The following is a 27600-nucleotide window of genomic DNA, read 5'->3' on the forward strand; positions in this document are numbered from 1 at the left end:
CCACACACTTAACCATTACACCAAATTGGCATCATGAAACTGGGCATGGCCCAGTCTGGTGGCTAGAACCACACAGAGCTTTCCCATGAAGAGGTTGCCATGGGAATGGAGGAAAAGCTGAAGAGAAGGTGGATAGAGTATGTTGGTATGTATGTAGGAAGATCAGAAGGAAGCAGGAAAAATGAAAACTATGGAGACTTTCAAGAAAGGCAAGGAGGAAATAGTGGGGGAAGTAGAAAATTAAATACTTCTGCAAGTACTTGCAGGTTTCCTGCTCTCTCTCTCACACACACATATACACTCAACATGACCCCATCTGTGGATACTTAAATCCAGAGATTGGGGCCTTATATCTGTAAGAGAAATCTTTCTACAAACCTGAAAAAAATCTCCAAGTTTGCAGCAAAATCTGAATTCTAAAAAAGAAAGAAAAGTACTTTGAGGGTTAAGGAAAGGTCTCCTGTGCAATCACCAGTTGTTTCCGACTCTGGGGTGACATTGCTTTCACAGGGTAGTTTGCCACTGCCTTCCCCAGTCATCTACACTTTCCCCTCAGCAAGCTGGGTACTCATTTTACCAACCTTGGAAGGATGGAAGGCTGAGTCAACCTGAGCCGGTTACCTGAAAACCCAGCTTCAACCGGGGATCAAACTCAGGTCATGAGCAGAGCTTAGGACTGCAGTACTGCATCTTTAACACTGCGCCACGGGGATTTTGAGAGTTAAATCCCCTCTCAAAATCCCTCTACCCACTACAGAAGCACTCCCTGTAGCTTCAAGAAGCAAATACCCTCATAATAGCCACTGTGGTCATTACTATGTTTCAGGGCTTGGTTTATGGCAGAAAAAGGCAGGGGGAACGGTCAGTGCCCTTTCCAATGTTGTTTTGGCCTTTGAAGGAAAACTCACTAGTAATCACCTGGTGACTTGTTACCATCCATCTCGCATTCTTACCCAGGCCCAGTTGCTTGCTCCTGTTCAACAGCAGCTGCCCCACAAGAGTCAGTATGATGAAGTGCTGAGTTGGGAAACCAAGGTCTGAATCTCCACTGTGCCACTGAAGTTCACTGGGTGACTTTGGGCCAGTTATACACTATCAGCCTAACCTTCTGTGATGGACTGCACTTTTAGAAGTGCTGTACAAACAAGAAAAGAGCCAGAGAGCCTTGAGTGACAGACTGCTCCAAGGAATTTGATTGGTTAGTTAGCATCAGCTGAGCAGAGAAAGACTTCAAAGCTGAATGCTGAGAACAGTTTAGCCTCTTCATAATTTTGCTTTTGAAATTAAAGCTCACCTAAAAATTCTATGCATTGAGAACTGAAAATGGACTATTGTAAGGTTTCCAACTGGGGATTCCAATGAGGAAGTGGTTTGCACCTTCTACTCTTATTCAATGACCAGCTCTGCAGGAACCTGCAACATCCGAAAAGTCTATAAACCACCCCTGAGTATTAGGTTTATGGAAGTACCATATGATACCAAAATAGCTGGTTATAGTTTTTAAAAAGCTGCTATTTCAGTCTGGTTGCCAGTTCCTTGCCAGCTATTTTGTTTTGGCAGTACACTCATTACTGTCCTGAATCATGCTCAATACCACCACCTGGAGGAAGAAAAATCAGCTCAAATGCAGCCATTCGTAGGTATAAAATTATGATCATAAACTGTAGAACAGAAATGGCAAACTCATTATTACAAGGGCCAGATCTTACATGTCACTTTGTTTGGCTGGGCCATGTGTGTCCAGTACCCAGAAATGTAATGCTGGGTACTGGATAAAGGATACAGGCAACCCAATTAATGGTATTATTTTTATTCAAAATACAAACATGCTTAAAACATTAACACTCTTACTGTATTTCCTCACAGTATCTCCAATGCCTGCCCTCCCACTTTCACCAAAGAAGAAAAAATACTGTGCGAATGGCTTACCAAATCTATGATAGCAAACCTATTATGTATTTATAATTGCTTATTTTAGTATAAGATTTTTTTTACCAATTTGTGTTATTAAATTCATATAACAATGTCCCCAAATTCAAACAATTACAATATAACAATACAACACTCTGTACAAAAGTCAAACATGGTAAGTTTCACAGAACAGTCTAACCATGAAATCAAACATTACAAGTCAGCAAGAATCTTACTAATTCCAACATTAGCTGCTGTCTTTCTAGTCTGTGCCAGTGGCAAATGGTTCAAAATGGTGCAGCATATGACACTTCAGCATTCAACATAGACAACCTCAATAAGGATATTATAATTTATAGAAAAATATGATTTTGAAAAATATATACATATTTACAAGTCTGAAGTTCTCTATGCAATTTTCATGGGGAAGGGGAATGTAATTATGGTTTTATTTTACAGTGGAAGAGCAAGAAATTTCTATAGTCAGCTAATCTATCAAGATGATGAAGAATGCAGCCTCCTTTAAGTTGGATGCTAACATCCATTGCACAAGGCTGAACCAGCCTATTGATGTAAATAGCAATACACCCACTTCAATGACTCTAAATTTACCTTCTTTAATATCTTTAGCCCAATCAAGCCACTACAAGTTCAGCAGGGCTTCCCCCCTACTATATCCACTCCTGTCTTCTTTAAAGCACTTTATTGGAATTGAGACTGGTATTAAGACTGTAGCCTTAGATCTGTTTTTCACAACTGGAAGCTGGAATTAAAAAATTCAATTAAAAAAAGAATGATGAAGTCAACAGTCCTTACTGCTTGTCCGAGTGTTCTGTTCATTCTAGCTGCTTCCCTGATCACTGGCTCTTCATTACCTCAATTCTTGACAATCCTAACACAACTGGAATGGTTCTACCTATATAGGATGTTCAATATTGCATGTTTCTAATTTTAACTTGACCAAGGTAGCCAAACAATGTATTAAATCTCAGGTGAATTATCTCCAAAGACTACTATCTGATGCTATAGCACTTGTATGCATACGAGCTATCAGAAGTTACTCCCTATCCCAGTATGTTACATGGAGACTAAAATGCTTAGCTCCACCCGGAAAAGATGACAACGGCAGCCAATATTCAAAGTAGATGCTATTCTAGTTTAAGAATCTGCCAGTACCCTATAATCTATGTTAAACAAGTGGATAACATACAACAGAGATAAGTATTAAAAGCTTCACCATCTCAAACCTACTTAGTTTTACAAAAATGCGGTATATGCAGCTCCATTTTTAATTTTCAGATAATGTGCAGGTCTCCTGGGGACTCTTTAATTGCTTGTGTTCAAAGCTGGAGTTCTCCAAGCTTTTTGAGATGTCACAGTTCACTTGTCTGTCATATTCAGTGTTTTGCTTTCACTTTTCTTCTTGCATCTTTATGTTTCTTTCGACAATCCTGGAAGAGTTGCATGTTAAAATTAACATCTGGTAACTACATTTTTGACATTATGATCATTTCAGTTTCAGCTAGCTAGCTCTGTATTGTATAGCAACAGGCAGCAATCTGAAAAGCTTAAATTAAAGTTACTTATGGTATCACTACATGTTCACCAAACTAGGACAGAGTAAAGTTAATCACCACCACAAAGCTTTTTAAAGACTTTATAATGGACATTCAGTATGGTTTTATGACTGATACCATTTGCCTTGCAAAATTAGTATTGATTAGGGAGGTTGATTTGGAGAGTTAAGACCCTGGACCTCTCAGGGCATTTAACTGTAACTGAACCTGACCTACTTCTGGGACATGCTGGAAATATATGTTCTTTCCTTACACTGTCTCCAATCATTTATTTTCAGGACCAGCATTAACTGACTATGTGTCTACTTACTGGAAGTTATCCTGTACACTACCAGATGGCTCCACTTTGTCACCAATAATGTTCAACATCAAGTGAAGCCACTGGAATGATCTTCCAGAAATTTAGGATGAGGGTCATCCATATTTTAACTTGTCTAACTTGGGAGCAGCAGCCTTGGTTGGAATGATGGGAACCAATGTATACTAAGGCAGTCAGTCTTCATTACAGATAAGATTGCAGTCTCCTTGAAACAAAGACCTACTGCTGGCACCTGATGTCAACCAAGGTCCCCGATAGGTGGTGTATGTTTTATGAAGAACCACACTTGGCCTACCCTGGATGCTACTCCTGATCTTTGGAACTTCCTTCCCCATGAATTATTTGTGACCCTTTGTTGCTAGCCTTCTAATGGCACGTAAGAATATCTAATTTTTATTTCAGAAGGCTTTTTAAATTGAAATATCTGGCTTGGTTTCAAACTGTGGATTTATTGCGATGTTTTTCTGACTTAGTTATAAAGTAACAAAAGCTATTGTTATCAGCTGTCAGCGGCTTTAAGCAATTACTATCCCACATCCTACCAATCCATCCAGCAAAATTTAGGAGCCTAAGGAGCCTTCATCCAATTTAAGCAGCTCTTTAAGCCTGAAGAAGGCTTCACGCTTTACTGAGTGGAATGGTAGGATGCAGGCCACCAACTGGAAAGATGTCATGTAAAATATCCTGAAAAAAATATAACTTTTAATCAGTGAAGTGAATCAGTGAACCTAAAAGGCACAAGGATTAATTGATGCAATTTGCTCTGTGTGAGGCTACCCTTGAAATACTTGTTAGCTGATATTAGTACAACAAATTTTTCTTGCAAAGTATGGGATGTAAGAATTGCAGAGATGGAAGGGACCTCCAGGGTCATCTAGTCCAACCTCCTGCACAATGCAGGAAATTCACAAATACCTCCCCCACATCCACCCACCCACCCACTTACTCCAGTTCCCTGTCCAGAAGATGGCAAAAAAAAAAAAATCTGAAAACCATTGACAAGTTGTTTATACTGTTGCTTAACCTTGTGCCTTAACTTCTGGGCACAATTAATTATGCTGACTATTTATAAAAGCTACATAGCCTGGGCCTAGTGTATCATGGGGAGCATCTCTCACAGAATTGCATGTCACGCCAGTCAGATGTATAAAAACCCCTATAATGGCATAAAGAATGGGGACCCCACAGTTGTGGAATTCCATACTAAAGGAGTCCTGCTGAAGCCCAATGATACAAGTTTTAGAACTTTTAAAAAGTGATTTGGATGAAATGGTTTAGTTGTCTGAGGTTTTCTTCTTTACACACCTTCACTTCACATTGTGTCTTATTCTATCCTCATTAATGATTTAATGGAATAGTTTGATAATATATGCAATAAGTGAGGCACTTTGCTTTGTTTCCCCCCCTAAAAGGCAGAATATACATTTTAAGAAATTAAGCATATTATATACACATATAACAGGTAAAAGACTCAAGGGGTATAGTGAAACTGTCTATTTTGCTTCTATGCTATTAATATGACTTGTATAGTTGCCAAGATTTGTATGCTGTGAGGGTGAGGTGTGTCAACTGTAACAACAGATAAAGACTTCGGGATGGACCAGCTTATTTTGTCAATCACACATACCTCAAGTAACATTTGACGCCTGCTTTCCCAATCTTCTCTCTCGTCTTCAAGGTTGGATGATCGGCAGAAGAGTTTTGGGCCTTCTGGACAGGAGATTTTAAAAAGTAAGCTTTTATTTTAATCTTGTTGTACCTCCAAGTATGAACAAGCAAGTTACTTTTGTGGCAGACTAAAAAAGTCTTTACATTGTATCTATCTCCTGAATAAAGCTACTGAAGAAACCAGGTGAGCTCCCCCCTCCCCCAGAGCATTTCCCACAAAATGAAGCAGCAAATACTGAAAAAGGCTCTGCTTCTAAAGGAACGCAGCTGGAGCATCTAAATCAATTTTTGCCAGATTAGGCAATTGCCAGATTAGGTTTGTTTTGTTTTTAAATAAGCATCATGAGCCACAAAAAATGTGTTTGCATGTCAGCTGCTTTTCTGTCATTTCAGTGTCCAATCTTCTCTGATCTTTTCGACTACAGTCTTGAGAGCCAAGGAACAAAGCTGTTAAACAAACATATATATGCTATTGATGAGTTCTGCCATTTAGTAGTTTTATTATACCTTTTAATCTATCATCATCTTGGGAGAAGAAGAAAAATCTAATGTTTGAATGTGGTGCAGCTGGAGACCTAAAAAACAAAACAAAATCTTTTTTGCCTAAGAAGAAAACAACATTGGTTTCTCAGCATTTGAGGAACCTAAAAATTCTCAATCAGTAATGTAAAGCTGAAATGATAAATTATTTATTTTTTAAAATTTTATTTGATTTATATCCCACCCTCCCCGCTGAAGCAGGCTCAGGGCAGCTCACAGTCTTGTGGCTGTGTGTTACTTGAATTTTAACTCTAAAGGTCAAATGTATGCTCAGTAACTACCATTACAGAATGTGTAGATAGCAAACCATTGTCCTTTTTGCTCCTCCCAAGATCAAGGAACATTAGGAATGGTAATAAAATCTGTTCCTATTCTGAAGCAGTGACAAGACAGAAATTTCACTTCCATTTCACTGTGTCATTCCTCATAATAATTTAAATAACAAGAAAGTCTCTGAAACTGTTTTCTTGTGTAGGGTTTAAAAGACCATCCTATTTGAGTCAGGGATGTACCATCTCCAAGAACAGGCTAGATAGCAAATATCATATGGTGTTGGTCACTACTTGTGACATCCTATAACCTGGACAATGGGGTTAGTTTGAAAGGGAAAAAAATGGCAGTTGGTTTAGAGATCACTGTCTAGTTGGGTCCCATTTAGACTCCCATTCTATAAATTCTAATATTTACATGTCATTTACATTTCTTTAACATATTCTTTTTCTTCTTGCTCATCATCATCTTCTGAACTGCTGTCCTGGAAACGTGGATCTTCTTGCCATGCAACTTTTGAAGGTTTTATTGTCTCAGCTAGATAGGGTTCTGCAAAACAAAACAAAAGGCTAGAATGAGTGGTTTATCCCTTCCTTTCTGTCTCTCTCTCTTTCAGCTTGACTTCGCGAACGAAGATTTAAGAAGGGTGCAGTAGTCCACGTCTGCTGCAGGCTCGCTGGTGGCTGACAAGACCAATGTGGGACAGGCAGATCCGGCCACAGTGGCTGCAGGGAAAAGTCTTATTTGGGGTTGGTGCTGTAGCAGTGCGATTCTTCCCCATGGCGCAGTGTTAAGGCTGCAGTACTGCAAGACCAATCCATAGTAGCCAAGACCAATCCATAGTATCGTGTTGACAAAAACAATACAACAACAACCCCCCCCCCCTGCTTATTGTATACACCATGAAGATCTATTCTTTATGTAGTGTGGCCCCTCATTTCCCACATGGTGGCTGGAAGGCTTTGGCAGCCCAATTGGAAATAAACATGATCAGGCCGGAGGGGACAAACTGCCATTGCTGGGGGAAAGTTGGACAACCAGGAAATCTAAAAGAAGATAGGAAGGCAGGGGAGGGAGAGAAGTGGTGAGGGCTGGAGGGCTCCCAGAAACGGGAGCGGAAATGCAAGATGTGGTGAGGAGGGGCCTTACAGGTGAAGAAGGGATCAGAAAACAGGCCAAGGAAAGTAGTGAAGCACAGAGATGGTGAAGGCATGGGTGGCAAGACTCATGGGAGAAGCCAGCAGAAGCCCCAGCAAGGGAGTGCAGGGAGGATTGGGAGACAGACAGATCAAAGGCAGAGCAGCACCAACATGGCAGATAAGCCCAAATGTAAAGGACATACAAGTCATGGGGGCTGGGGACTGTAGTCAGAAACACTTAATACTAGCCATCTAGCATTGGAGGACTGCAACCACCTGAATAAGGCATTAGACAATACTGAAGAAGGGACTCCAGTATGGCCAAGGAGGAACAAGTAGGGTAATTCACACAGCATTTTAATGGCACCCTGGTCTGAGATCTGAGCAAGACAAATCACAAGTAATATCATGCAGCATGATAATTTACCCTTTTTGTGTGTGTTTTTATGATTTAAGTTTTTGTTCAACATTTTCAAATCACTAGAGCATGAGCCCTTGGTAAATGGATATCAGATGACCAAGCTACATATAACCAAATACTTCTGACAAAAGTCTTAGAATATGCTCTGATACCTTCTTTCGTAGGTGACGTCTTCTCTTCAGCACCAAAAAATGAAAATGTGAAGCCACTACTTTCTTCTTGCTTGTTACTTCTATCTTTGTTTAATGGCCCTACATCAGCTGGAATTGTGTCTTCTACATTATGTTTATCCCAGGGTATTATTTCTGGTTTTTCATCACATTTAGTAGATTCAAGTACTTCTCTCAAGTTCATAGCAACATCATAAAATATTTCTTTAGACACCTCAGGTAGCTTCTGGGCTTTCTCCCTCTTCTTCTTCTTCTTCGCTTTACTGCAGGAATTAAATACAAAGTTTTAAAGCTACCCAGTTAACTTGTAAAAATATTACCTTGCACAACTATTTTTCAGGAGTTCATGACAACAGAAACATGTGTTGTGGGTTATCACTTGTTCTCATGGTGAAAACAGATTTCTCATCTTATCTCCTAGCAGCCACTTTTGGTTCACCAAGAACACATTGCTGTGTCAAGCGGCTGGAACCCTCTAAGGCAGAAATAAATTATGTTACTGTTTAAAGGATGAACTCAGTAGAATTGGACAACATCCCTCTCCCTTTTTAAAATTGATTCCACCTCACCCAATGCAAGATTTAAAAGGATATTAGAAGTCTCTGTGAAGTCTGGATCATTATGAAGAAATAGCCCCCAAATAATCTCATTCCATCTAAAAACACAACTTTTTTTTTTGCTTCTCATGGTTACTTGAACAAGCAAGTTAAATCTATTCATGTGTTACCACTGCATAAAGTGAGTGGGTATCAGGGATGGAAAACAGTTCAACTGGCACATTAACCACTCCAACAAGCTACTAATGGTGTAATTACCTTTCTTTTTCAGCATTTTCTTGTTTTCTTTCAAATACTGCATGGTCCTGCCTTGTAGGATCATAGCGTAGGGTGTTAATATCCCTGGGGGGGGGGGGGGGAGAGACACATAGGTATACTTAATTATACCCAGATGTAACCGCACCCAATTTAACATCCAACCTTTGCATGTCCATCAACAGGTTTTAAAAAAAAAGTTAATAAATTTCATCAAACGCACTGCCTCAAAAGAAGTATTTTACTGCTCAACTCTATGAAAATAGGATGGGGTAAAGTTGCAAAGGGTTTAGTAAAACACAGCACCAGAATAGGGACCAGGGAGCAGTCTAGTACCTGTTGCCTTGGCAACCCTTCTTTTGGCTTGCTGTGCTACACATATATACTCTAATAGGATGGTAAGAGAGATAGCTGAACTTCGATTTACACAACTGCATTTGATTTCTCCAATACAAAGGATCAGGAAACCACTTATAGTTAGGTAGTCTTAGAGTTAGCTAGAATATAAATTGGATACTGACCTGCAATGTTCGGAGCTATAACTTAGCAATCTAACTTCAGAGCTATGGAAAAGCTATTAACAAGGTTTATCATGGCCACTGTGCCCTTTTACTATTCTAGAATCTCTAATCCAAAACTATACCACAGAGATTGACACAATTAAAAGGCATGTTGTTAGAAATTGAGAGGTTGAATTCAATGCCTAAGGAGAGTTTAAACATTTATGTGTAGGTATGTGAATCACATGTCACTATTTTCCTAAAAGTCAGTGTATTTACTTTGCCTATTAAACAGAAGTCCATACTTGAATTTCCTAGCACTCGCAGCCTGCTTGTTAGGTTTGGGATGTTCTACATTAATATGTAGAAGATTTTTCAAGATCTCAAGATTCTTCTTTTTCTCGAAGGTAAGCTCATCCTCTTCATCTATCTCCAGTTTTTTTAATTCATCTAAAAGAAAAAAAACCCAGTTTATTTAAAAACATTTATATCCTGCCACCTTCTTAGACTTGAGGTGGCTAACCATGCAGCACAAAAGGACACAAAACATAAATGCACAAAAAAGATTCGGCAGCATCTAACCTTCTGATTCAGTTTCACTGTCATTTTCAAGGAAGCGAGCATCCATACGAAACCTTTCATCCGTGCCAAATCGTGCCTGCAACTGCATGAGCTGCAACAACAAATAGTGCACATTTTCCAGTAATGTCTATCTTGTATTAGTTCTGTTTTGATCATTACTATATGATAACAGGGACAGCATATATACACAATGTAAGATGTTTGGACTTACAAATGTTTTGAAATCAAGAGGCAAAAATGGTTCTGGAATGAGTACCTCCTACTGAAGAGGGAAAGAGGAATAGAGCCTGGCCCAGCCTTCCCCATGGGACAGGAGGAGCTAGTTCACTGCAGCATCCACTTTGAGCCTATCCGTCTTGCACAGGATCAGGGTAGTTGACTCATATGACGCATCATGGTGGACCAACTCATAGTGATAGTAGTTCCTACCTGCTCCAAGAAGCCTGCCTTGTGTAGGGTGGAGCCACTGTGTCCCAGTAGTTGGGAGCTGTCAACTTGCAGGGGTAGCAGTTCCCACCCCCTCTTGATGACTAAGAGCTTGCAGTAGTGGTGGCTCCCACCAAATTTGTGCAGGCCTGTCCCAGGGTAAGCTCCTCCCCCCTGCAAAATTTCCTCGGTAGCCTTAAAGGCCAATACGTTCCTGGTGCAAAAAAATGGAAATGTTGGAGGGTGCTATGCATAGAGTTTGAATTGAATGAATGCAAAGCTGTATTAGGAACAGTGAAGAGTAATGAGGAATTAACTGGTAGCAAAGGAAACAGAAAAGACTCTGCCAACACCATTATATGTTTCTGAAGATGAATTTTAAAATAGGTTGTATTGTTTTAATTATGTAAGGCAGATGGAGAAAAATCAAAGGATATAACCAATAGTTACTATCAAAGGAGTGTTGATTCATGGGAAAGCTCATCCAGGTATTGGGCAAAAAAACTGATGGAAGTAGTTACAATTCATATGTTGACCCTAAACACCAAAACATTATTCAGCACCCTTTGAGCATGCTAAGAGATAAAGTTTTACGAACCTTCTCACCCGCTTTACCCTCAAACTGAGGTTTTATTTTGAATCTGTCATCCTCATCTTCTGCTGTATCTGACTCATCTTCACTGCTTTCAAACAGCTTTCCAGAGGTTTTAGTGGTGAAAACCTTGACATAATAATGCACATAATTTTAAATGCCCCAGGAAATAAGTTTCCATACATCTTTTGTCCTCATCCCCAAAGACACAATGCACCTTTGTTTATTTAATAATAATAATAATACTTTTTATTTGTATCCCGCCCTCCCCGCCAGGGCAGGCTCAGGGGGGCTCACAGCATAGGAATACAATATACAGCAATTTAATACATTCTGAATTTTAAAAAGCTTTTCCTTTAAAAGATGAACTTTTGCAGGGGAAAGGATTGCAGAAAATTCTAAAGGAAAGAATCTGGGGACACATATTGATCTAAATAAATATGGCCTTCTTCCAAACATAGCTGCTTAAGAAAATTGTTGCTGAAAGTGATATTTATTTTGGCAGCCAACCAAAAGAGGAGACCTTGCTGGATCAGACCAGTGGTCTATCTAGTCCAGCATTCTGACTCACAAAGAGGTTGACTGCCTCTGAACATGGAGGTTCTTTTCAGTAACCATGGCTTAGTAGTCACTGATAGACCTATCCTCCATGAAACTATCTAATCCCCCTTTAAAGCTTTCTATTCCTGTCTATACCCACACAGACATGTGCCGACTGTGTAGAGTTTCACCTTCCAAACTAGGCTACACAAAATAGATTTGTCTGGGGCTCTTGGGCAGTTCCTATGTGTACTAGTCTACTCACCTTCCCCGGCAACTTTCCTCCAGGCCTATCTTCAGTGCTCACTGGAACTTCAGCTTCACTTTCACCATCTGAATCAAACACTATGTGCTTTTGTGTATTCGTTGATTTGATTTCCTTGAGCATAAGGACAGGTGTATTATTATTAACTATGAAAATAAGTGATTTAACATTAGAGATCTGCTTATAACATGGCCAAGGCACTTAAGTGGAGAAGCAATATATAGACACATTTCCAACATTAACTCCCACTCCTAAGTTTAGTTGGTTTCCTATTATGATTTTCCAAAGGTATAATATCACTGAAATTCAGGGTTTTCACAGGTGTTATACTACAAACATCCCTACAGTTTTTATACAAAGTGATGTAACATTTTCCCCCTCTAGCATCATCATTTCTAAAGTTATAAAAAGGCTTACCAGATGCGCAAGAGCTCCCTGAATAAGTCTCTTCTGCTGTTCTCTCACTTTTTGCTTTTCTTGCAGAGCTGCCAACCGTTTTTCATTATCCTGTTGTTTTTCCAGTGCAGTTGTGACAGAACCCAGAAGGGTCTGTCTGCTTTTCAGAGAGATAGTCTTCAGGTTCTTGCTTAAATCTGAACCTTTACAACTAATTTCTGTTGGTGTTCTCTTGGGAAAAGATTTCAGATTTGTTGGGACCTTTGCTTCAGTTAGAACACTCCTGTTGCTGGTATCAGGCTCACTATCTTCTGTGTTGAGAGTACTACAGCTCGAATTTTCATCCATTTTTACTGTGCATTTTCTTCTGTTGGACTTAGTTTTTCTTAATGAGATTAATTTACAGTTAGGATTTTTAGTTTTAGTGTCCATGAACTGGGGATCTGATGCACTCTTCAAAGTGCCCATATCAGTAATTTCAGATGAATCACTGCTAGATTTACTTTTATGTGCATCCAGCTCATCCTTCATCGGCTTCTTTATGGTTTCAATCTTACTTAGTGACCCAATTCCTCTAAAAGGCCGAACTTTCAATCGAGAGTTTTCTTTCTTTGGATTTTCTTCATCAGCACTTTCTTTTAAAATAGCAGCAAGAATTTCTTCTGGGCAAATGCATTTTTTAGCAGTAGGGAAACCTGTGTGTGCACTTGACATATCTTTGGTATTACTACCTGAAAATCCATTAGTTTTTGATTGAGTGTCAGTATGACGACCTTCTGTATCATCCTTTGCTGATGCAGCATTTTCGCCTGCTAATCGTTCTAAATCTTCTAATGTAAGATCTAGTTGATAACAATTTTTCATCATGGTTTCATAATCTTCATCCCCTTCGGATTCACTCTCCAATTTGCATTTATTGGCATTTCTGCTCTGTTCAGGTGCAACCTCAGAATTTGTTTTTTTCAGTGTTGCTCTTTTTTCTCCTTTCAGTTTGTCAGCTGTTGAGCCATTCAACTCTGGAGAATTAGAACATGTTGCCTGTGAGAATATACCCTTCTTAAACCTTCCCTCATTTTCTTTTGTGGCCTTAGATCCATTCAGTGCTTTCTTTCGTCTCTTTTTTTGATTTGATATTTGAGTCACAGCTATAATTTCATCAGTGTCAGCTGAATCATAATCAGATTTCTCTTCAGTGCTCCTTAGTGCTTCATTGCATATTTTTTTCATACTGTGTGCTTTCTTTAAGGACCAATGAGTACTATACTTCATTTCAAAATTTTCACCAACAACTTCCATGCTGTCATCTTCAGGTTCAATATTAGGGTTAACTTTCTTCACTTTTTTCTCTTTTGCTATTACGGCTCTAATTTCTTCATCAGTATCAATATCACTTTCAGATAGGCTGCTTTTCTTCTTGCAAAATTCAGTTACAAACTTCTGATCCGCAGAAGGTTCTTTGTATTGCTTTGCAATACAAGTGCGATTTTGAACTAGTTCTGTCCTGTGTACATTTGTTGTTTTTGATGAAAACTGGTAACATGATTTAAATTCTGTAGTACTTAAACTATCACAGTTGTGTACTCTCATTTTCTTTTTAGGCGGCTTTTTAGAAACAGGAATTTGTCCTTGCTGTTTCTTGCTCATGATATCATCTTCTTCTTCTAAATGCCAAGTGAGTTGGGAAACTGGAACTCTTTCATTCAGATCTGAATCCAATTTTTTAAGATTGTGGCAGTACTTGGAAGGGTCATATTTCATAACGTTTTTACCAGAATTAAGGAAAAATAAATTTCCACGCTTCAGAATTCCAGAGAAAAAACAAAATGTTTTATAAAGTAATTCCAGATGGGTAGCTGTCTTAGCAAAATAAGGCAGAAGACCAGTGGCACCTGAAGACTAACAACATTTATTTCAGCACCAGTTCTTGTGCTCTGAAGCAAGTGCTAATTCATGAAAGTTCACGCTGATGTAAATGTGGTTAGTCTTCAAAGTGCCACTGGACTTTATGAAATAAAAACCAAAGTAGAACCTCTTAAGAATATGCCTCCCTACATTTCAAAATAAAATCTGTTAGAATTTGATCTAGTACCTTACTCAGATTTACATGCCTATGTGATCTTCAGGCCCATAGCTAGGAATTTTTTGGGGGGGCGGGGAGATGGGGGAAAAAATGATGTCAAAAATTTAAAAATCCTGGTGGGCTTGTAGGCTTATCTGCTGCTGGGTGGCATGGGGGAAGGCAGTGGATGGATGGGCCACCTGCTGCCATGCCATGCTCCCTCCTCTTTGGCAAGGGGCTTGTCCTCCAGCGGGTCAGGCAGGAAGTTCACTGGGGACTTAGCCCAGGCTCCATGCCCCCACTCCACTGTCCATTTGTCCAGAGCCACCTGCTGCCTTATGAGGCAGAGGTGGGTGAATGCTACCTTGTCCAGCTGGCTGGTGTGCAACTCAGGGGCAGCTGGTGGGGTGGTGGGAGCCAAACACAGGCTGCTGATCTGCTGCTGCAGTGCTACAGGATCACCCGCTCTTGGGCCAGCTGGGAGCCTGGCTGTGTTCCCAGGCTGCCAGGCCTCTGGAGGGCCAGAGCTTCTTGGGGAGTGGGCGGTGCAAGCAGGTGGTCCTGGGCCAGCAGCACCAGCAACTGCTTCAGCAGGAAGAATCGGAGGGGGTTCCAGGGTGTCCAGTGCCCAGAGATGCCACAGCCAGGCTCCTCCTTCCAAGTGAGGGATTCAGCCTCGGGGAGTGGGGGGAGAGGCAAGAAGCTCCGGGGGGGGGGGGGGACAGGTGATCAAGCATCACCTTGTCCAGCTGGCTGGCGCATGGCTCAGGGCAGCTGGCGGGATGGCAGGAGCAATGTGGGTTCTAGGCACCCAGCGGCAGGAGATGCTATAGCCAGGCTCCAGAGCCCCCATCTGCTGGTGAAGTCAGGAGTGCGAAGTGGTGGGGCCAGGGCTTTGGCCTCCCTGTTTAAGTGCTAGGGCCAGGACACTGTGGGCTCCACCATGGCTACAGGCCTGGTGATCTTTAAGTTGGTTATTAGTGGAATTTAGCTCAGCAAAATCCATTTTTAGTAGTGATTTGCTATCTCGTTGAAGTCTGCTTTTAGAGTTCAAACTCCCCAACCCCTCAAAGTAACCAAGACTATTAAATCCAACCCACTACTGTAGATCTTCCCTCCCCTTTTCTGCTTGTCCTAAAGGCAGCTTTTGTGCCCATCACTCACCCAGCTTTTTCCTTCCTCCATCTTAAACTTGCTCTTTTTACACTCCTCACACCTGCTGCTTTATCTTATCTTTCTTCTTTTAATTCTGTCTTTCCCTTTCCCTGCTGACACTAACCAAGCCTAGGAATCCTTAGCAATGTTGGGTAACTCCAAAATGGCCACTGAAATCTCACATCATGGTTTGAAAAGAGCTCAGGGGCACTGTTTTCTTAAAGAAACAGACATTGTTTCTGTACGTTCAGGCGGTTTTAAATCTAGTGGGTTTATTAAAAAAGAATTTCTATTTTTCTGCAAACATGAGGCTTCCCCCACATTTGAAGAAAAATACTTGTATCTGTACACAGCCCCACTGCATGAATTTTTGATTGATACTCTGAGGCCATTATTCAGAATAAGATGATATATATATATGCTACAAGAATGTAAAGTTATAAAATGTCTGCCATATTCTTAAAACTTTATCATCCTGGAGCACATATTTCAATTGATTATCTAGTAATAAATGTGCCAAGTAAGACTAATCCAATATATGGTGAAAACACAGTGTCACATCATAATCAATAGTTAGAATAGCTTGCATCCTGTTAATGGAAGAATTTATGCCTGTTTAACATATACACAGAATGTAGAAAAGGATATCTTGTTTGTGTGTCGAGCTTTCATGTGGAGGACAGGCAAAACTCTTCCAAACTTGCCAACAATCCAATCCTATTAGAGACGAAGAAAATAATGTTTGAAAATCTAATGCAACAACTTTAAGAAATTAGTATCTGACTTATCTGGCACATTTTGTCTTTTTTGTCTAGAAATTTAAAATGTAATAAAGTTTATGCCAAATTATTTCCAACTAAGCCTACTCATCTGAATGGAGTAAGACTGGAGTAACTATGCAAAGGAGTGCTCTGCTAAATTTAGAACCGGGGGACAAACTGATGTGATCCAATCAGTCAATTCACTTCCTTTCAATTCATTAAGTTCACCATACCTTATGATCTGGTATTTCTGTTCCTGGTACAGCTTTTAGATGAAAATCTTCAACTCCAGATTTCTTCATAGAATCTAGAATGTTTGTCATGCTGTTAGAACTTGTATTTTCCTTTGTCATGCTTGCCTCGTGACGTTCCCGTGCCAGTCTGCATCACAGCACATAACTTCAGTTTGCCAAAGCACACACATTCTATCATATACCTGCAGAGTCATTAATACTAGCTCCTTTATACAGCTACTTTATGCTCCAGATAGCTACCAAAATCAATTCTGCCTTCCCTCCACATAAATGACTCACCACAATTCATATTAAATATAGTGCACCTAATAGGCTACTTAATCAGTTCTAAGAGAATACAGTTCTATAAATTGATTTTTTTAACCAAACACATTGTGTTATTTTTGTGAAGATCTTTAAGACTGTTCACTTGTGAATTAAGAGTTTAACTCAAAAATAGTTTGAAGCAGCATCAAGTGGTTTTCACTGAAAGTTCTGTTTGCAAAACACTTAATGTTACCTGTGTAAAAAACATTCTTTAGCCAATTCTATTTGCAGTGTTCCACCTTTCCACTTTGTCTTGTTTAAAGCAGATATACCTGTATACAGCAAACAAACAGTTTTATTAACACAGAATTATGAAGTCATTCAACTTGATTACTTACAAAGTTAAGTATTGTTGATGAAGCTGAAAGCCAGTGTAGTCTACTGAACAGAGTAATTGAGCTTTGGACCTGCAAATCATTGAATCATAGAGCTGGAAGGGACCTCCAGGGTTATCTAGTCACAAATTTTGCATCAGTGTGATGTCAGATCACCAGCTCAGTTGCAAACACCACTAGGTACACTGCTGTCCAATAAGTGACTGTGACAAGGAGCAACAACTTCAAAAAATTCAACAGAGTTTTTTGAAGGTGGAAAATTGAATGTTTGAAGTTCAATTATGAAGAAGAGGAAACATGAAAAAAGAAGCATGTACAAAATTATGAGCACAGGATGAATACATCCATGAAAGCTGTTGTGGAGTAGAGATGAGCAGGAAGTGCTGATAGTAAAGTTTTTTTTAGTAAATATGACCTCTCAGGCAGAATAGCAATCATCAATTGGAATATCACACTATTTTGCAGTATTAAATACTGCAAGATGTTAACAAAACGTTAATAAAAACTGAAGAGTTTTTGAAATAAATTGTACAACCTCTTTTTCTAAAGCTAAGCACAGACACTGAAATGGTTAGCTGTGTTAGTCTGTCTGTAGCAGTAGAAAAGTGCCCAGCAGCACCTTAAAGACTAATAAAATTTGTGGTACAGGAGAAACTTTCATGAGTCACTGCTCACTTCTTCTAGCTGCATCTGAAGAAGTGAGCAATGACTCATGAAAGCTCATACCCGACCCCAAATTTTGTTAGTCGTTACGGTGCAACTGGACTCTTACTCTTTTCTACTGCTACAGAGATTAAAAGTGAAGCAAAAAAGTTAAGAAAGAAATAGAGTTGCACTCAAAGGTAAGATAGTGCTACCCTTCAACAGGAATGTTTCCATATAAAGTTCAGGTATCTGTTGGATGCTCACTTCACAGGGGAGATTAAGAGCCAACAAAATTCAGGTAGCAGACATACTTACATTTTCGAAGTTCTTTTTCTGAAAGGGAGATGCTGATATATGCAAATGTTTTTGTAGGCTTCCCTGTTCAAGAAAGAGACTCATTACTTCACTGCTCAATCTTTTTTGTTTTAATAAGGGCACACACACGTCCAAGTAAATGCATATAAAAAGATGCTTTGAATAGGAAATTAAATGAGATGTAATTTTACATTTAAAGAATAAAAATATATTACCTTTTTCATCTTTCCGGATAACAATTTCTGTGTCTGTAACATTTCCAAACTTGCAAAATCTTTCCCGCAGTTCAGCTTCAGAAACAGTATAGTCAAGTCCTCCAACGTATAGCCGCTTAAGAACTGGGTTTTGATCCATGTTCAAAATTCAAATGTCGTGTCTTCTAGACCACACCTAAAAACCAGACCAGACTGAACAGACATCTCTCAATGCACCTTAGTACACTTTATGAACTCTTATAAGAATCTTTGTTTTCCTCAAACCAACCACATGTGTACATTTCTGGGTTTGAAATGCAAATCCTGACCGTTTCTGATCTTTTAAGGGACACGAATCAGTACAACACTGTTGAACATGAGTCAAACACAAATTAGAACAGAGCGAGATTCGAGGCGATAGAGAGAGACTTCACTTTGCTAAACAAACCTGATTCTCAACAAACAAATCTTGCATTATGTTCGACAGGTATTATTACAGCCCCGCTCCACTCTGCCAAACTCCTCTCAACTCCCATCCACGAGATTTCTTTCTGCCACTCACCGCATGCCTTTCGCAAGGCGCTCTTTGTTTACCTTCCCCCCACTTCCTCTGTGTGTTCCGAGATATCGTTCCGGATCACATAACACCCTTGCCAACCCCTCGACACGAGAAAGAACATACAGTCCTTGCTAACATTTCCAGTCCAAACTTGGACTAGCTTATCGTTTTAAGGAAAAAAAGTTTTCAATACTGAGATACAAAATTGAACGAAATTAGTTGCCTATAGAGACTTACGAGTGTTCAATTTTTACCGGATGTTGAGGCTGTGTTTTAGTTTTCCCTATCTCTATGTACTTCCCTTAGGTCGCTGTTTCATAGCCGGTCACATATACGACGCACACATATGGAGTGAGCTATCTAGAGATTACGAAGAGGGAGCGAGGGGAAAGTGGGGATGGGAAGTGCTACTATGGCGTGGAGGACTGTCTTCGTGGCAGGGAATTAGCTATCTATTTAGATATCTAATCTCTGCAGTCGTGCTTTCGAATAGGGTGGGGATAAAAGAGCAGGTCGTATAACGAGGTTTTCTACCCCCCCCCCCCTATTGTACTCAGTGGTAACGCCTGAAGTATCTTTGTTTTTGGCGGTTAGTTCAGAAAGGAAGAATACAGAGACGGGGGGGAAGCGGGCGAGTCTGGTGTGGACTGGGAGCCAGGTTAGTGCTGTACAGGTTCCCGGTTACGTGGCTCGGCGGCGGAAGGGTCGTATTCTTGACTTAAACTTGTTGGTTCGGACGGGTACTTTTAAACATAAACGGATTGCTGTTGCTCAGACAACTTAATGGGCGGAGCAAATCAGAAGCAAAAATCGGGTTCTAAGAAAAATTGCACAAAACCCGCAATCCACTTTCCCTTATTTATGATTGCTGGTTTTTTTTGTGCTATATTTTTTCTTCAGAGTGTGCGTTTAGTCTATTAATCACGCTTTTATCCTGTGCTTCCTCTAAGACGTTCAGTGGGGAACACTTTCTCCACTTTATACTAGCGACAACCCTACATATTGGGTTAGGCTCAGGGGCAGACTAGCCATTTAATTTACAGGTGTGTTTCCCAGCGGGCCATTGCTGTACAGGGCTATTCGTGGTCAGGGACAGAATAAAGTCCCAACGACTGCCAACGCCTCAAAGGCTTTGACACTTCATTGGCAGTAGTAACAGGTAATCTGCTCACCAGTTGCCACCTCCAGGTGCTAGTTGTCTGTGACTAATGAAGGTTCTCTTGACAGATTATTTGTGCTCTTGATGTAGACTGGATGCACTTAAAAGGGTCTCTACTAGTGGCATTGATGTCTTGTAAATAAACATGCCTGTTGGTATTGCATATATGGGTATTAATGGACCAACCAAATGGAATGCCCAAAGAGAAAGTCTATGTATTAGGGAGACAAACCTAGGAATTCCCTACTTCTGAATCTGCAGCCTCTTTTGAAAGAGCACAATATTTTTTTTCTTTATCCTACATTTCAGGACAGTGGTCCAATTGTGAAAAATGTAGGGGGCAATTAATAAGCCCATAAACACCACCTCCTGATCCCCCCAGTCTGAATCTCTTCTACTGGTTTTTATAAGCCACACACACAAGTTTGAATTCTACAGGGTGTTGTATATGGTTCTCATATAATTCTGGATTAAGATATGTTTGTGAGAACATACACACAACAGTTATGCAAGTTTCAAGTTCAGTCATAAACAGTGCCAAGATCAACAGTGCAGAATAGGACAATTTAGCGGTCAAATAGATGAGATTAAACTTTCCTGTCTCATCCTGACCTGGCCACAGTAATCCACACAATGGTCATCTCCAGACTGGATTACTGTAACTCACTTTACACTAGCCTGCCCCTGAGACTTATCTGGAAACTCCCAACTGGTCAGATTGTAGTGGTGCAGGTTCTGGCACCCAGTGGAGTACCGGGTCAGATTCAGGGTCTTGGTGCTCACCTTTAAGGCCTTGAGTGGTCTGGGACCCATGTATCTTCAGGACTACCTCCTCTGGTTATGTCCCCCGAAGAGCTTTATGCTCTACCAAGAGCCAGTTTGGTGTAGTGGTTAAGTGCACAGATTCTTATCTGGGAGAACCGGGTTTGATTCCCCACTCCTGCATATGCAACTGCTGGAGTGACCTTGGGTCAGTCATAACTCTCTCAGAGCTGTTCTGCTCAAGAGCAGTTCTGGGAGTGTTCTCTCAGTGCCACCTACCTCACAGGATGTCTTTTGTAGGGAGGGAAAGGGAAAGAAGATTGTAAGCCACCCTGAGACCCCTTCAGGAAGTGAAAGGGGGTATAAATCCAATCTCTTCTTTTATTGAGGACAGTTTACTGGTGTTCCTTAACCCTAAAGGCATCCAGTTGTCTTTGACCAGAGCCAGGGCCTTTTCGGCTCTGTTTTCCATTTGGTAGAACTGCCAAATATCATCTGTGCCCTGTGGGATCTTGTGCAGTTCTGCAGGGTATGCAAGGCAGAAATGTTCTGCCAGGCTTTTGGTAGAGGACAGCAACGAGTACCATCTTATCTGGCACTCCCTTTCCCTCTTCCATCCTGCTTTCTCCTGCTTATTATGAGACAGTAATGCAAACTTGCTTTGGTAATGCAAATTTGCTTTGGTGCCATCAGATGTTGTTTTAGCTATTTTAACTGTTTTGATTTGTATGATCTTCTATTGTTAACCACCCTGAGCTCTGTGAACTCAGGGAGGGGCTGTGTGAATCTAAATTATAAATAAATAAAATGCAACTGGCAAGCTTGTGCAGCCTCAGTTTGCTGTAGGACTATGCAAGGAAGGGAGAGGGGATCAGTTTTGTTGTTCCGATCTACTTTCCTACTCACCCCACCATCATTTTGAAAGAGAAAGATGCATATTTCCCTTTAAAATGTTAACCTGGGAGCCCAATTCTGAATAGTGAAACCAAATGGAAGTTGAAGGGTGGCATACATGATGAAACTGGCTTGTACCAAGTTAGATTACTGGTCTCCAGGGGTTCAGGCAGGGGTTTTCCACATTGCTTGCTACCTAGTTAAAAAAAACAACTGGAGATGAGAAGGATTGAACCAGGATGTCCATGTGCTAGGATACAAACTATTGCTTTATTAGTGTTTCTTACTTTGAGTCCATCTTGTGCAACTTTTGATTTTTTCTTCTTCCATTGCATAACAGACTCCTTTGCTACTTAGCAGTCTGCTTTTGAAAGTGGTCTGCCATGTGATACTGTAGAATTTACAATGAAGAAACACATAAGCCTATAGTCTGAAATTACTCATGCAGTCCTGTGGATTTCAGCCATTAGATATGAATGCTTGTTGGGACTGAGAACTCTCAGATGCGGTAAACTAATAAATATTGGTTTAAGGAGGCAGCGTCACAGAAACGCCTCAATGTACTGACTATTGGCCCTGCAGGCATTTGCAGTCTATTGTGCAAAACATGATGATGGATCAGATGGACCATTGGTCTGAACCACCAGGGCCCTTCTTATGTCCATAAACAGATAAACACAGTTACTGATGACCCAGTGAAATTCTGAATGGTCTATATTTGGTGACATAAACTACTATTATCTAATAACATCTAGATTGTTTCTAGAACAGGGGTGTCAAATATGTGGCCCAGGGGACCAATCAGGCCCCCGGAGGGCTCCTATCAGGCCTGCAAGCAAGTCTGCTTCCTTCTCCTTCCTTCTACATTACAGCTTGCTTTGCCAGGCTTGCTCAATCACACTAGAGCTACAGAGCAAAGCCTCTACTTTCTCCATTGGCTGAGGCTCCTTCCTTGGGGAGGAAGGGGAGAGAGGGAGAGGTTGCTTTGCCAGGCTCTCTCAGTCACAGAGCAGAACTACTGAGCCAAGTCTCTCTTCCTTCTATTGGCCGAGACTCCTCCCCCTCCTCGTCCCCTGGGAAGGGAGGGAAAGAGCCAAAGCTGCCTTTGCCTAGTTCCCTCGATCCCATGGGAGAGATACAAAGAAAGCACCTTAAGAAAAAAGCCTCTGTGTCCTTTATAAAGTTTGTATCTCCACTTCCTGGCATTACATTTTATAACACACATTGCCCAGCCCAACAAGGTCTCATTTATGTCAGATCCGTCTCTCATAACAAGTGAGTTCAACACAAACTCATTTGTTAGGAGGGCCAGATCTGACTTTGTGGGGCGATGCACGTCCTAAAATGTAATGCCAGAGGGAGGAGATGTACACTTTATAAAGGACACAGGCAAACATAATTAAATATATTATTTTTTTAATTTAATATACAAAAATGCTTAAAACTCTTGAAGAATTTTGTTTAAAATGGAAAGGTAGGGGAATAGTGGGATTTTGCAATGCAATTTTAAAAATAAAACAAAGCAAAAGCAAAAGGATCACACAGAAAACTAAAAAAAGTTAAAATGCTCTCAGCCTGGGAAAACATGAAATGGCAAAGCAAGGCATTGCAAGCTCCACCCCACCCCGGTCTACTCAGATTAGCAATGGCTCTCCAGTGTAACATCCCCCTTTGGCTGTGGGTTCCCAAGTTAGTATACTCACTAGGCACTAGTTCTCACTCCATTTAAGAGACAAAGCTGACTCAAAGCATCCACGTTTGATTTGCAAGGACACAACTCCAGGAAGCTTCAGCTAGCCATAGGAATGCTGGGAAGTTAAATCTCTCAATTGAAACAAAGTTACAAGGAAAATGTGGAGTGGATTTCCCATTCCAGTCTGCTCTGTCTATAGGCCTAAGTGGGAAATCCATTCTACATTTTCGTTGCAGCTTCGTTTCTGCTTTAGCCTCTGCAAAGAGAATGCAGAAGGAGCTGGGATAGTTGGAAGCGTCCAAGCTTTGCAGGATGAGGACTGGAGGGGGGAGAAGAGCCCTGTGGGCCTGACTGAAGCCCTCTGGGGGCTGGTTTGGCCCACGGGCCCCACGTTTGATACTCCTGTTCTAGAATGTCTTCTCTATTTTTATATATGAGCCTGGAATATACATTGGCATGGGAAAGGGGAACATTTTGTTTCAATATAACTTCTTAAAATATAACGTAGAGAACATGTCCTGCTTCTTGGGGTCCACATTCATTTATGCCATATATGTTTATTTGTTATATTCATAAGAGAAACATGTCAAAATGCTGTTTATTGTAGGTGCAACTTCATTTTCAGTAGACATGAAGTTAAATATGGAAACCATAAACTTTTAAATAGTTAAATATGGAAACCATAAACTTCTAAATAAAAAATTAATGCTCATTATTACAGAAATTGTATTACTTGCTTAATTTCTGTTTCATGCTTTTTATTTTAGTGAATTTGGGGTCTGAGAAATGAATATCAACAGTCTTCAGGTTTATGAAGATGAAATCCAGTCTTTGGAAAACGAAATTAAGATGTTAACAGAAGAGTATGAACGTAATCAACATGGGTCTTTCGCTTATTCTAAGGAGAAGATAAAGAAAGCCATGTATGTATTTAATTTATTTTTATTTGGTCATTATCCTTCAGGGATTTTCTTTTGTGTTGGCCTTTTTTCTGGTTAGGTTTACTGAAACATGATAGGTGGGGCATGTTGACTCTACTGAGGTGAATGAGTCCTGGGATCCTTGGGAAGGCCCTGAGGTTGGTATGGACAATATAATACAAAGGGCTGCTATATAGCCTACATACAGGTAGAGTGAAATGGAGTTTTAAAGATACAGTGTACCAGATTCCTTCTTGGGAGCCAATACATGGAGCTATTAGGGAGCGGGTGCTTAGGGATTGGACATGCCTTGGGGTTTCTGTAGTAGATGTACTTGCAGCAGGTATCTATTGTAAAAGAGAAGGAATGAGTGTACTTCAGTACTCTTTCCTACTTTTCTTCAGAATTTCTGAAATGCTAATTATTTGATGCTAAAATGACCATATTAGTCAAATTGTTTCAGCATATCACTGTCTGAAACAACAATTACTTTATAAATTCTGTCAGGAATAGCTTTGGCATACTGTTGCAACAAAACACCTTTAAGATAGCAGAAGACTTAATAGATGCATTTAAATACAAGTTTTTGTGAAATAGACCAGTAGTCTTCAGTTTGTGAATCAGGATTCTCAAGTGGGTTGTGGAGCCTCACATTTTGGGTCACTAGCCTCTCCTATAGCATACGCTATCGGTCCCCGGTGTAGTGCCTTCTTGTGGATTTCCAGATGTCCATTACTTCTTTCCTAAGTAATCTCTTTCCCAAATCAAATAACCAGTCTTGGTTTTCCTCTCCCTTGCTGGAGAGGAGATGCTTCAGAAGAACCCAGGATGTATTGCCTTTATATTTGCAGGGAGGATCTATTCAGAAACAGCTGTCTGTCTTGCAAACTCTCAACAGTTTATGGTGAGCATCAGCAGCCATTTTGTGATGTGTCCACACCCAGTTTTTAAAATTCCAAGTGCCCACAGATTCACTAAGTTTGGAAATCCTTGTTATCCATGCTTAGAGGGCAGGACTGCCATATTGGCTGCTTCTCTTTTCATGCTTGTATCTCATGCTCTGTGATTCTGAAGTCTAAAAGTTGAAGATCTTTGGAGTGGAACTTCTGTCAAATGGATTCTAGGCCACAAAGGTTTCAATAAATCTGTTGATCTTTAAGGTGTCAAAATTTCTTTAAAAAACCCAGCTTCCATTCCAATGTGCTGCTGAAGCAGAATTTGAAAGTGATTTCTTATTTTCTCAAAATTAGCTGACTTTTATTGCAGGAAAGCAATTCAAAGAAAATTCCAAGAAGAACGCAAGCAAGATTACTGGTCTCAAGACCTGAAAACTCAGCTTGTTTTACTAGAATCAGATTTCTCATTCCTGATGAATTTTACAGGCATCTGGTTCAAAACTTATTCTAGGAGACTGCTGGAGAAAAGTAAGTGTTTTTTCCACTTTATAAAATTTCATATTAAATATTTCACAATATTTGGATATTTCTATATCAGCATTGTTTTATTTATTTTTATTTATTTTATTCGATTTTTAGCCTGCCCTTTCCGTAGAACAGGCTCAGGGTGGGTTAAATCATAAAAACAGTCAACAGTAAAAACAGTAAAAGCCGATTTAAAATATATAAAATCTAAAATTACAAAGACTAAGATGGCAGATTCTGCCTCAAAGATGTGACCTATTGTCCAGGTCCAGCAGATCTTGTAGCTCTGGGATGGAATGAGCAGGGGCGGGGGGGGGGTGGAGGCCGGTAACAAGTGACGCCCACTGCCTCAGTTGAAAACCTAGTGAAAGCTCTGTTTTGCAGGCCCTGTGGAATTGAAGCAGATCCCGCAGGGCCCAGATCTCCAGGGGGAGCTCATTCCACCAGGCAGGGGCCAGGGCTGAAAAGAAGGAAGGAAAGAGCCAGAGCTTCCTTTGCCCAGTTCCTTGGATCCCATGGGAGAAATACAAAGAAAGCATCTTTAAGACCAATGAGTACTAACGTTTTAAGCATGTTTTAAGTTTTTAACAAAATATATTTGTGTTTGTCTGTGTTCTTTATAAAATTTATATCTCTGCCACCTAATTTTAAATAGGTACACACATGGCCCAGCCCAACATGGCTCGGCCCAACCAGGTCTCATTTATGTCAGATCCATCTGTTATGAGTTCAAACACCCCTGCACTAGTGAGATCTGAGCTGGCAGCAACAGACCAAGAAAGGGATCTTGGGGTGGTCGTGGATAGCTCAATGAAAATGTTGAGCCAGTGTGCAGCTGCTGTGAAAAAGGCAAATTCCATGCTGACCAAAATGAGCAAAAAAGTAGAGATTAAAACTGCCACCATCATATTTCCCATATATAAATCTATGGTGAGACCACACTTGGAATCCTGTGTACAGTTCTGGTCACTTCACCTCTGAAAGGGTGTTACAGAGCTTGAAAAGGTACAGAAAATAGGAACCAAACTGATCAGGGAGCTAGAGCAATTGCCCTGTGAGGATTGGTTAAAATGCTTATAACTGTTTAGTTTAGAAAAAGGTGAGTAATGGGAAACATGATAAGAAGTCTATAAAATTGTGCATGGTGTGGAAAGAGTGGATAGGGAGAATATTTCCTTATAGTAATAGAACCTGGGGTCATCCATTGAATGGGAAATTCAGGGTAGACTAGAAAAGTACTTCTTCACCTAGCACATAGTTAGTGCATCGTTAAATTGTGGAAGCGTCTGCCAGAGGATGTGGTGTGGCCACCAACTTGGAAGGCTTTAGATGGGTTGTGGATGAATTAATGGAAGACAGGGCTGTCAGTGGCTATCATGATGGATATTTATTCCCTCCAGAACCAGAGGCAGCTTGCCTCTTTCTATCAGTTGCTGGGCAGCATGGCTGGGAGTCATCCGTTGCAGTCATCCTGCTTGTAGTTTTCCTAGACGCAGGCAATGTGAAGAAAATTCTGGACTTAATGGGCCTTTGGTCTGATCCAGCATGGCCCTTCTTATGTTATTGACATAATTATGTATTTGTTGGGAAGTGGAATATTTTTGAATTTGAACTATGTTTTTTATTTTATGGTAATTGTTTTGAATTGTTTTAGTCCTGTATTTTAAAACTTTTGAAGTCACTTCATATGTGGTAGAAGTGGGCCATCAGTTTTAAAGTAAAGCAGATAATAATGATTCTTTTTTCCTATTTTTTATTACGTGTGTGTTTGTGCATGTGTGAGTATGTGTGTGCACCTGGAAGTCATGGCAACTTCTGGTGACTGACCCCTACTGGAGGCATGGAGGAGGCATTCAGAGAGGTGGCTGAATAAAGCCTGCCCCTGTCTCTGGGCTCTAGTATTCCAAGCAGTTCTTCCATCCAAGTATTTGCCAGAGTTGACCCTGCTTAGCTTCTGAGATCTGATGAGATTGGGCTTGCCTGGGCCATCCAGGTCAGGACTGAAAATAATAAATATTCATGTAATATTTAAATGCTTGG

At 40.4% G+C, this 27600-nt stretch overlaps 2 protein-coding genes across 3 annotated transcripts in view; one reads left to right on the plus strand and one right to left on the minus strand.

Annotated features, from left to right (window-relative positions):
• Positions 1-1794: 1794 nt before the first annotated feature.
• Positions 1795-18715, minus strand: NOL8 (nucleolar protein 8). The gene is made up of 17 exons (XM_060239880.1): positions 18601-18715; positions 18174-18348; positions 17959-18021; positions 16857-16935; positions 16337-16484; positions 15991-16059; positions 12150-13889; positions 11733-11846; positions 10934-11056; positions 9910-10000; positions 9633-9777; positions 8831-8914; positions 7998-8278; positions 6714-6834; positions 5983-6050; positions 5435-5517; positions 1795-3362 (listed from the first exon to the last, which is right to left on the minus strand). Exons 2-17 carry the CDS (start codon positions 18310-18312, stop codon positions 3309-3311), a joined length of 3402 nt encoding a protein of 1133 aa, XP_060095863.1. The 5' UTR covers positions 18313-18348; positions 18601-18715; the 3' UTR covers positions 1795-3308.
• Positions 18716-19028: 313 nt separating this feature from the next.
• The window catches only part of CENPP (centromere protein P), a 256588-nt gene continuing 248016 nt past the window's right edge, over positions 19029-27600 (plus strand). The window contains exons 1-3 of one of the 2 annotated variants that reach the window (XM_060239891.1): positions 19029-19870; positions 23987-24142; positions 25406-25563. In XM_060239891.1, the coding sequence (XP_060095874.1) occupies positions 24006-24142; positions 25406-25563 (295 nt within the window). In that variant the 5' untranslated portion in view covers positions 19029-19870; positions 23987-24005. The remainder of the gene's footprint in view (positions 19871-23986; positions 24143-25405; positions 25564-27600) is intronic. The other variant, XM_060239889.1, reaches the window with a different exon arrangement.

The sequence above is a fragment of the Heteronotia binoei genome, chromosome 5, assembly GCF_032191835.1.
Source record: "Heteronotia binoei isolate CCM8104 ecotype False Entrance Well chromosome 5, APGP_CSIRO_Hbin_v1, whole genome shotgun sequence".
Classification (NCBI taxonomy): domain Eukaryota; kingdom Metazoa; phylum Chordata; class Lepidosauria; order Squamata; family Gekkonidae; genus Heteronotia; species Heteronotia binoei.

What these genes read in the sequence shown, in the direction of transcription:
- NOL8 (XM_060239880.1), bottom strand. Translation starts at nt 18,312, where the DNA reads ATGGATCAAAACCCAGTTCTTAAGCGGCTATACGTTGGAGGACTTGAC. An exon ending in GAGGAAAGTTGCCGGGGAAG is followed by an intron (nt 11,057 to 11,732) that starts GTGAGTAGACTA and finishes TATTATGTCAAG; the next exon opens with GTTTTCACCACTAAAACCTC. An exon ending in AGATGATGATAGATTAAAAG is followed by an intron (nt 5,518 to 5,982) that starts GTATAATAAAAC and finishes TCTCCTGTCCAG; the next exon opens with AAGGCCCAAAACTCTTCTGC.